Source organism: Arachis ipaensis, chromosome B10, assembly GCF_059453495.1.
Source record: "Arachis ipaensis isolate K30076 ecotype BB chromosome B10, ASM5945349v1, whole genome shotgun sequence".
In the NCBI taxonomy this organism is placed as follows: Eukaryota; Viridiplantae; Streptophyta; class Magnoliopsida; order Fabales; family Fabaceae; genus Arachis; species Arachis ipaensis.
In genome coordinates this window covers 28919629-28930847 of record NC_142435.1, presented here as the reverse complement: position 1 = coordinate 28930847, position 11219 = coordinate 28919629, and the positions used below count along the sequence as shown (strand labels likewise).

Below are 11219 nucleotides of genomic sequence, written 5' to 3'. Positions count from 1 at the left end.
GATTGGTACGATAGATGGCGTAGCCATTTCCATCCAGGCCACAGGATCTCCATTGTAGACACATTTGACACAAGCCGACCCAGGAGTATTACGATTGGTGGCGTGGGGCTTGCCATGTTAGGCACCTGTCAGGCGAGGAGGTTTTAGAGGATCCGAGGCTCGTCGAGTTACCCGCCGATGTACAGCCCACTGCCAGCCAGCCAAGGGACAATCTCCACCTTTCCCGGGGAATGCCGAATCGGGGCTAGGCGTGCAATTAAGGTTAGGACAGGATAACCGGTGACCTGCTCGGAGGGACAGGGGTGCTAAAAATCGCAGATCAGGCGAGGGGGTTAGGAGGAAGAGGGTCAGGCCTCGTCGAGTGCAGCTGGATGTAGAGTCTGACGAAGAGGCGGAGTACGACCGACAAGAGGACCATGGAGACCTCCCATCAGACAGGGAGGATACACCTGCACCTCCACCTCCTCCACCTCCACTTGCTCCTCTAGCCCATGCACCGCGTACTCCATCTGGTTCAGGAGAGCCACAACATCGCGCCATCTGGGACACATCACCACCCGGCTGGCATGATACAGGGTCATCCAACAGCCATCAGAAGGAGCAAATGGTTGACGAGATATTCTTCGACAACACCTTCCAGCTTCACATCGCTGACCCGGCCTCGATGCAGCGCCTAGCAGTCATTCCGGACTGGGAAGGAGCAGGGTGTCAAACAGTATCAGCATCCATCTACTTTTGCATATACCTCGACATGGATGCCACAGATATCTCCTGCATTTGGATCGTCATACGGGGCGAGGGTTCGTCCCAGTGCCCTGTATGTCACACCACCGTCACTACTGGATGATAAACGTCAAGGTCAGGGACAGCAGGCGGAGCTGGGTCGGTGGGATCTGGTGCGGAGTTTAGAATCGGTTCAGACTGTGGTACCCGCGAAGAGTTTCCACAACTTCTGCCGGGGAAGTGATCTATGAAAGATGGAAAAAAGATCGGAAAAAGGACAGTCCAAAAATACTCAGACTATTCAAAAGATAAAAAAATATTGAGAAAATTTTGATTGTTTTTCTAAATTTATTGTTCTGAGTTTTTTAGATACTACTTGTTTAGAGAAAATTTGCATGTTTAATGGGGGAGATTGGGATGGAAAAATTTTTGGGATATGATGTGGAGAAACTAAAACTAAGTTTAGAAGTAATTAATGATTACAAACCATTAGAGAGAGAAAAGAAGTGCCAGTGTATAGTGTGTATTATGCACACTCTTATCAAGAGACTAGAATTTCATAACCATATTTTTTCATTATATAGTATTTTTTAACTATATGCATATTTTACTTGTAGACCAACAAACAATATCAAACCAAACAACTTCCATCGAGCCAATGTATATGTATTCTAATCTAACACAATAATAGGGTAATATTATAATTTGGGAGAGTTTTCACTTGTACCATTGTATTTGACTAGTACACCGGTATTCAGTAATTACGAAACATTCAGATATTGATTTAAAAATAAAGAAGGCTTAGATTTAAAGCTTAATTTTGATATGATTATGTGAATATGTAGAGCACGGAGAGGGAGTGACCAATTAGTCCATTATCCGAAAAAGATAATTCCAAAGTGTTGTTGCATGTCCTTGGTGTACGGCCACGAATGAGTTGGCTAAGCAGCTCGATCCCGTGTGACTTAGCTATGGGTGGAACTTCGTTACAGACTTACAGTGAATCTTCAATCGCCAGCCACGAACCTAGCCTTCCCTTCCCACCGTTGCAGCATCAACGTCTACCCCACTGCACCTACCACAACCCCAATACATTGTCCAATGCCCCTTCACATAAACAGAGGAATGCAAGTGTCCAAGGGCAAAAAATAGTAAATAGTGTCTTAACTATCCTCCTTCACAGCATCGCAAACCGCAGATATCACAAACGCTGAAATTTCATATACATTATTTTCATTATCCACTCCAACAAGCATTCAACCATGCTTTAGTGTCTTGCTAATTTCATTCCTTTTTTATCTATGAAATTATTTTTATTGCACCTATATCTTTTTTTTTCCTACCTGATCATCCAGACACCTTTGGCATTATAAATATTATTTAATTATTTTTCTGTATACACCCTACTGAGACTCATTCAACCTATTTCACTATGTAACCAACTACACACGCACATAAAAAAAAACACTAAATCCAAATCCAATTTACTGGTCAAGTACCACTCATTGTTAATGATCTATCATGGCTGCTAAAGAAACAACCCATGAACTTTAAATTGGTTATTACGACCTTAGCTGAAATCGCCTGCATTTTAGCTTGGTCATTCACTATCATTTCCGTCATTTCACTATCTAACTAGAAATGTTTTAAAAATTGGGCCATGGGCCATGTATTACTGGACAAAATTTAAATTGTCTATCTATTCGTACCTAGCACACCGCTGTTTTAATAAAGTGAATGAAATATGTGAAAATTTTTTAATAATTTGATTATAACAGTGCTGATAATAATTCCTTACTATTAGTTAAAGAGGCCTCCACACTAAAAAATGTATATCAATAAAAAAAAATATTAAAAGTTTGGCAATTACAGGATTTTTTATTTAAATAAATATTTTGTTTACTAAAATAAATAATTATAAAAGTTATTACGAAAATACGTTTTTCAGTTTTATTTTGTTTACACTGTAAACGAGATAAAATAAAATAAGGCTAGTGCGCTATTAAATGAGATACGTGTATTTAAATAAAAATTCCCCTTCAAAAAGATTAAATTATTACTTTTTTTATTATTATCGCATAATAAATCTAATTGTACATGTAAATAGATACTCTTACATATTTTATTTAAATATAAAATATCATGTATGAATTAAACTCTGATAATGAGTTATAACTCAAATGACATAATCTCCCTATACTCAATTAAGAGGTTACGGGTTTGAGTCTCTAATCTTTAAAAAAAAAAAAAAAAAAAAAAAGAGTAACCAATTACATTACCTTTTGTCTTAAATCAATACCATAATTTTAGATTAGGGACATTCTTAGATGCTTTAAGATTAAACCATAAAATAAAAAAGAAACTGAATAATAAATGGAAGTTTTATTGCTTGCTGCTGCATCATACTAATATACAACATACATTCCCTTATAGTACAAATAATGTTACATTGTAATACTAATTTGAGGACCTTCAACCTCCAATCCATAATATGGAGACTCGTCCAATTCCTGCAATGTTCCATCATCACCACACACTTGTATTATAAATTTGAGGCTATAAGTTCCAGAAGGAACTTTAAGCTCAGAAACATAGTAACATTTTGCTTGTGCCACTCCAAGGTACTCCTTCACATGTTCCAATCTTGAACTTGTACCTTCTTGTTTTGACGATTTCACCAAATAAACATTGTAGCTTCTGAATTGATGGTTCTTTCCGTCTTTCAGTTCCCAAGAAATTTGAAGACTAAGGATCTTTGAGCCCTGAGGACCTGGCGTCCATTTCATGTATTTGGCGTCGACTTGCCACGAAGAAGCCACAGGAAAATCTGACTTGTATTCTAATGTCTGGATTGAGATATGACCAAGGCTTGCGAAATAATCTGACGTAGAAGCCGAAAAACTATCGCTGCTATCTGAACCGTATAGCCATCTCAACTTATTCGATGGAGAATCGCATCTATAGCACACTGCATGGATTTCCGCTAGTGTGTATCCGTTCATTGCGATTGTACCTTCATTTATAACCCATCCAGGTGAAGATCCTTTATTTCCATTTGTAATGATTGCTTTGCTGAATTTTCCAGAGAAATTGTTCAACGGTTGCGATGCAAGAAGTATATACTCTCTTTTGTTGGTGGAGGAAGCGAATGCAAGCTTAAGTCCCAGCGAAGAATTGCCATCAGATTTCACCTGCATTAGTCATGGACTTCGCATAAGAACTGGATGTAAAAGATGAGGATTAAGGTATCAATAACGAGTTGTATGCAAATTATTTGTACTATTTGTCTTCTTTTTTTTTCTTTTTTTTTTTGTGTGGGGGTTGGGAGGGAGGGGGTGTCTCCATTGAACCAGCAATACCGCCATAAGGGAATCTTATTTCTACAAACCCGACTAACCTAACCTAGCTATGGTTGCATGAGAGTTAGGGCCTCGGATCTCCCAAGAAGAATTTTTGTCCCTAAAAGATCACTTATTTTTCAAATTGATCCTCAAAAGATTTTTTAAATCAAAGTCATCATTCAAAGATTTTAAGTTAATCATGTCAGTCCTTCTGTCACTTCCTTTGTTGATGGTGTCAAAATTTGCTAATGTTGTACGTTAAGTGACACCACAAGACATACCACTTGACTATTAACATAATAAATTTATAAAATTAGATCACTCTTGAGACATTAGAATCTCTCAATTTGGGGTTGATTTAATCTAATTTTATAAACTTATCATGTTAGTCGCCATACTCACCAATTAGGACTATTAGGTGTGTGTTGTAATATTACTTCATGTTCCACATCAGCAAGTTCTAACGCTATTAGTAATGGAAGTGACAAAAAAACTAACATGACTAACTTAAAATCTTTGAAGGACGAATTTGTTTAAAATAAATCTTTTGGAGACCAATTTAAAAACGAGTGATCTTTAAGGAACTAATTTGACCATTTATTCTTTCCAGGGCTATATACGATACTTTTGGTAATGGGACCAAGGTCCTACGAAGTTTACCAATTTTCGTGCTGGTTACTAAGAATTGAATTAAATATGCATTGGCAGCTATTTGAGGCTGAGTATGATGGCATTCTTTGAACTCAAGGATGTTAGATTGATGTGTTGTGTTCTCAGAAATTATGATAAAGAAGTTATAGCTTACAGAATAAGTTAAGTGGATAGGCAACTCGCTCAAAACAAACTCCGCTTCAAAGATTTTCTTCTCAAAGTGAGCATGCTCTTCAAGAGATCCTTTGAATGTAATGTTCCCTCCTCCACTATAAGATGATCCCTTCAGGCTGCAATTTTCAAGAACAAGAGTGAATAATTTAGATGCTGTAAGAAGTAGATTTGAAAAGTAGCAATTCTATGTCATCTTAAGCTGGAAGAATAGGCAAGGAGGCATTCTATATTAGTTGTCATTTTAATGTTATGGAATTCAACATACATAATAATATTGAGGTTTTCAGTTAGATCATCCATTAAGTGAAAAAATGTTCAAAGGAATGGCCACATTAGTGATGTAAGATTAATAATAAACCATATCATATTTCTATTAAAGACAAGTTTCCTAATGACCTAATTTATGAGTTGTTCGGTTTTTTTATCGACGTTATCACTTACTCTGTAAAAACTTGAATAGGATTTGTAGAGTCAGCAAAATTGAGATGCGGCTGCACACAAATATAATATGAGTTAGATTATATATAATAGAATTCTTAAACAGATACCACAAATTTAAAATATTTGATAAAATATCATTTTTGTTTAATTGTTATGATTTTACTAAAATTAGAACTTTAAATATTAGAGTTGAAAAACTAAGAACTCAAAAGAGAAGGCAGTTATATCCCTTTTCTAGGTTTATCCAACTATCAATACGGTTCGAGCCAACAATAAGAAAGAAGGGCTATTGGGGACATGCCTGAAAGCCTTGGCAAGAAATGTTGCACCAAGTAGCATCCGACATAAGGTCTCCGTCCATTGAAAAATGATAACCGCGTCCCTGAAAGTAAGAAAAAATGCTCACATGTACAAGAAATCAAAAATGAGATTCTTATAATTTTAGTACAAGATTGTGGAGCACATTGTTTATGCTTTGAAGTTACATGCATTAGATTTTTACTTATGTATTTATTTATTTTTTGATGGAGGTGTAGTTCTAGAGAGTCTGTTTCCCATTTCTTTGAGGATATAAATTTTTTCTGCCCACTCATCAACTGTCTCAGAGCATTCACAGACTATCTTAGTATCATTATCAAATTAAAAAAATGAAACTCATTGAATAAAATGTGGGGGGAAAAATGTGTGAAAAGAGAAGTAATATAAAGGGGGCAAATTTGTAATTATCTTAACCTGATCAAAATTTGTGTAGAACGGTAATACTCCAGGATACTTACGCAATACTCCCCATGACTTTTCCACAAGATCCCACCAACTGCAACATAAAATGCATGGTAATAATGCTAGTGCTTGTGAGTAAGACATTTAAGGTTTGATCCTTCACGATTAAAATATAATAGCTAAGAAAAAAACCTGATTGTTTAACACTACCATTATCCACACACAATTGAAAAAGGTAGAAGTCAGAAAAAAATTCTGGGACAGAAAGATGCACGATAAAAATAGTAACTTAGCTAAAATTTTCCACTTGCATTGATATTGTAAAATTAAATTTCTGCAACTTTAAATGGAGAAAATCACCAGACCCCAGAAAAAGAGCAGATGCACCAAGAAATTGGGATAAACCATTGAAGTTCCTTCCCATTCTAGTTTCTGATCAAATAAACAGAGACCATAGAATCACCTGACATAATGCCACGATACACAATTAAAATAAAAGTACTAAAGTACCAAAACTTCACAAGAATCCCACACATAAAACACTAACAATCTTCAAACTCAAGGGACTATCATTGTGAAAGACAGGGAGTCCGTGAGAGCAGTTTCTGGGGCAAGCACACTCTATATCCAATTATCCATGATACTTTCTTCAGAAAGATTACCAGATTTAGATGCTTCGAATTGCAGAGATGAAACGCATTCGTTACTCTCTTCTCTCACCTATAGCCCTCTATTCCATCTTCAATTTTAGGTTCATTTACATGTACAATGTTGGTCAAATCTGGCATTCGATTTTTCTCTATGCATTATTGCATTATCATGAATCAACTTGGTCAACCTTGTGATATTATATTAAACTTGCAAACACCAAAATTACAGTAATTATTAAGGTATTGGAACACGCATATGCAACGTAGTTACCTGTTATTAGCAGTCTCAAAATCTGGTGGTTGCTTTGTTTCATAGACCCATCCAGGAGCAAATATAGCAGCAGATACATCATCCTTTCTTAGTACGTCGAGAGCAACATTTACCTGAAACATTCATAACTAATTGTAATGAATGCAGTGGAAATAAGACCAAGAAAATCACTGAGAGACATCCCTGAGGGCCCCATACACTTTACAAACCATAAACCGAACTTGTCAAAAACTATTCTGCATCTCAACACTAAGATGTTTATGTCTGACTAAAACTTCAACATCTGTGTGTATTATTCATAATTGCACCATGAATTATGAAATAGGAGTAGCTGATAATTTTATTTTTGGTAAAGGATGTTTAGTCAGGGAAGTTGACCGCTTCACTGTCAAAGAAATGCACTAAACAACTAATCTGAAGGTAGTCATAACATTAAAAGAATGTCAACAATAGCGTCTTCATTACACCAAGACAAAAATCAAGGTATTATGATGGTGAAAACATTGAGAAGGGTAGAATGCTTGATGAACCATAAATAAGCACAACAATTAACCCTATAATTAACTTGAATGCGAAGATACAAGATGTATTTCATAGCCAAGCAACCCAAATGAGTGATAATTAGTTTGCTTAAAATTAATATTAGTACTATATTCGCTGTATACTGTTCATGCAGCTTCCTTTTTCCCCCTTATTTTCATCCTAATTCCTAGGGTGCAATCTAGTCAGAAATGAAACATATTGAAAAAAGACCCTAAAAGGGACAGGATACCACCTATGTAAAGTCAAACAGGCTATAAAATTCAGCTCCTATCTTATGTTCCACTCAGGACAGTCAAAATTGATTTCAATACAAGTTTGAAATTGAGGTAACAAACATAGATTATATTGTTATATTACAAAAATAGGTGAATACCACAGAACACTTACATTCCACTGTCCACCACCATATGTGTTCCTTCCAAATACATCTATTCCCATGTACACGTCAAACCTCCGATCACCTGCAACGGCAGCAGAGAGGCTTGGATAGTTTTCCTACATGGTGCATCATAAAGTTAATTAAGGCAACTGGTGACTGATCAAACACAGGAGTTGCAGAAGTAGGAGACAAGAAGAAAAGCAATACCTTCCACGTATAGTTAACAAATATCCCATCACATATGTCAAAGAAAGGCTTATTGTAATAGTTTAGTTGGTCTTGCCAATTCAGATCACCATCAACTGTAATGCTGTCATACCTACAATATCAAGAAAACACATCGAAGTCAAACCTCGTCACCGTCCACCACAATAGAATGTTGCTGATGTATCTTCCTCTACTTACCAAAGCACTAACGATCCAGGAACAGATGAATGCATCAATGACGATAAATGATCTACAAACTCTTTTAAGTTAGGAATTTGTCCTCGGTCCAAATTTACCTCCATATTTATCTGCAATTGACGAATCATTGACTGGACTACAAAATATGCAATTCTGTGAAGTATTGGAAAGTAATTATGCATTTGTTCAGCATGGGTGTGACACTGTGTATGTATGCAAAAGACTAGATATCCGCATCTAAGAAGCCATTCCAAAGTAGCATCGATCCATTTCTCTTCCATGAATTCCAGGTTTTACAAACTTCCATTAAAATATCAAAGTTAAGGATCCATTATAGTAAGATAATATCTCCTATTATTTTATCTGAAATTCATTTCCATCTCTATTTACAAAGTTCACTAATATATCAAATTAATTAGATAATAAAATTCAAATGGACATCAATATAAACTCTAAAAGCACAGATGGAGATAAAGAATTTACTAGCCAGCCATCGAAGCCTAAAGTAACAGCAAGCTCCACCAGACGTTCTGCATACATTTGAGCAGACTCCTTTGTTGAAAGCAGCACATCACAGGCAGCTCTTCCCTCATCCCATTCGGTGATGAAAGTACCCAGCACCTAAAGTATTAGAGGAAAAAGTAGAACCAAGAAAGTTCAAAAAAAATTGATGCAATAAGTCATCTCAGAACTTTTGCAATGGAATAATCTATTTTTCTTCTGATTCAAGCATGAGCAATTAGTAATGCCAGTAAACATCTGTGTGTGACTCATTTCAACCAAATTCAGCAATTACAGATCTTGCAAAGTTAATCCAAATACACATTTAAAATCCAAATAAAATAAAATAAAATCACCCCATTTCACCAAATTCAAAAGTAAGCACAAAAGCAAGAAGAGATTTTTGTTTAACATCCATATTATCAGACTCCATTCTAACACCCACTTCAACACTCACTTTTACTTTTCACCTTTGAATCGTATGGGGGTGACCAAATGACACCTACTTTTAAATTCTCAAATACCATCACTCCACATTCCAAAATCAATATCAGCCATAAGTGGCTAGTGAAGGTGGAACATCATATACAATCTAAATAAACTTGACCTATGATGTTAGAGCTTTATTCAACTAGCTACACTGAATCAAAATTGTATAAGTACCTTAACTCCGTGGCGATGAGCAGTGTTAGTCCAACAAGGAGGAGGAATAGTAACCAAATTGTGTGAAAAGTAGACAAAAACATCGATCAAATGCCAATGCCAAATTGCATAAGCATCAGGGTTGGTCCCCCCTTGAACCCACTTGTCATCTAAGTACCCACCTACATTACACCAATACAAAAATCCAAGTATTTCATACAACTATACAAGTATTAAGTACGATACACATATACTTGGTCACAAAGTTAAGAACCAAATACCCATATGCAAGTATAAATTTTTTTTTTTTTGGTGACATATGCAAGTATAAATTTAATTATGATGCACCCTCAGGTTTAAAACAATTTTACACATACACCCAATATGTAACATCACGTAAGCAAAAACAATTAATTTTTACATTTACCCAAAATAACGGATGTGATTTGACGACAGAAATCAAAATTAAACTCATGCAAGTATATATAAAAGAAATGAACTTCTCTGGGGTGGATCATAGGTACCCACCTGCCATGTCATGACACACCAACAATCTTCTCCTATTAGGCAATGATGATGATGATGATGATGATGATGATGAAGCGGCTTGATTTGACATTGGAAGCAAAGCAATGTTAAAAGGATAGTGAAAGGAATTGAAGTAGGTGCGAGTTTTGAGATCCTCTAGGGTTTTGATTGGGTATGAAATTGGTACTGAAGGTTGCTTGGGATCGAAGAGTGGTGGTTGGAGAGGATCAGAGGAAGAAGGTTTGGACATGGTGACGAAGAGGTAGAGGGTTTGGAGTGTGGTGAGGATGAAGCGAATGATGTTTCGGAAAGTGATTAAGATTCGGCGGTTTATATAGGCTCGGAGAAGTCATGGAATCATAATCATCATCCAACACCAACTCTGCCTTTCTGGTTTCGAATTTTGATGCTGCATTCATTGCTGCTGATGATGCTATCCTGCAAAATGGTTTGCCAATTTTTTTTTTTAAATTATTTTTTTCTTCTCTCTTTTCGTAATTTTTTTTTTTAAAGTAGGAGTAAAATTTAAACTCAAAATTTTTAGGAGTAAAACGAAAAAATTATATCATTTAAACTATAACTTGTTTCCTCATAATCAAACTAAGTCCTTATGCAAGTTTCAAACTGAATGGAGGAGGGTGGGGCCGTGGGGCTAAAGGGTCCAAACCAACACGCCACTCATGAAACTCCTTTTGTAGTTGAAACTTGAAAATGTACGGAAAATAGTTTGTATTATCGTAGTACGACGGAAAGTCGGAAACTCATATACAGTATTTATTAAATATTAATTGGAGGCCATTCAGATAAACATGCCTAAAACGTCTTTTTTTAAAGATGTTTTCATATTGTGTTTTAATTGGTTTCTGTATAATTTATTCGGTGTTCCTCATCACATATTATTAAATTCCTCAAAAGATTTTCTTTTCAAAAATACTAAAAATATTTAATTTGGACTAAAATAAAAAAAGTAATAGATTAACTATTAAATTTTTTTAAAAGATTATTTACATAAAAAATATATCACATTCATAAATATATATATATATATATATATATAAAACAAGCTCAAGCGTTTAAAAATTTTTATAAATAAAAAAAATAATTAATTTATATTCGTACAATATATAAAATAATTACTATATTATTATTATATTATAGATTAAGATTCACTAATTTAATTTTTTTTATTTTTAATATAAGTATTAGAAATAAATAAAATTTTTATAATTAAATGTAGTGTAACAAAATAT

General features: G+C 35.2%; 1 protein-coding gene across 1 annotated transcript; it reads right to left on the bottom strand.

Moving 5' to 3' along the window:
* Positions 1-3090: 3090 nt before the first annotated feature.
* LOC107623131 (cytosolic endo-beta-N-acetylglucosaminidase 1) lies at positions 3091-10536 on the bottom strand. Its single transcript, XM_016325288.3, has 12 exons — positions 9970-10536; positions 9463-9623; positions 8782-8919; positions 8299-8408; positions 8101-8212; positions 7902-8009; positions 6972-7084; positions 6063-6144; positions 5632-5712; positions 5331-5380; positions 4870-5005; positions 3091-3914 (listed from the first exon to the last, which is right to left on the bottom strand). Exons 1-12 carry the CDS (start codon positions 10217-10219, stop codon positions 3168-3170), a joined length of 2088 nt encoding a protein of 695 aa, XP_016180774.1. The 5' UTR covers positions 10220-10536; the 3' UTR covers positions 3091-3167.
* Between the last annotated feature and the right edge of the window lie 683 nt (positions 10537-11219).

Excerpts from the sequence above, each read along its gene's own strand:
- LOC107623131 (XM_016325288.3), bottom strand. The coding sequence starts at position 10,219 with ATGTCCAAACCTTCTTCCTCTGATCCTCTCCAACCACCACTCTTCGAT. Across the intron at positions 5,713-6,062 it reads TCTACACAAATTTTGATCAG|GGACGCGGTTATCATTTTTC; the intron begins GTTAAGATAATT and ends TCTTACTTTCAG. Across the intron at positions 3,915-4,869 it reads CTATCCACTTAACTTATTCT|GTGAAATCTGATGGCAATTC; the intron begins GTAAGCTATAAC and ends TGACTAATGCAG.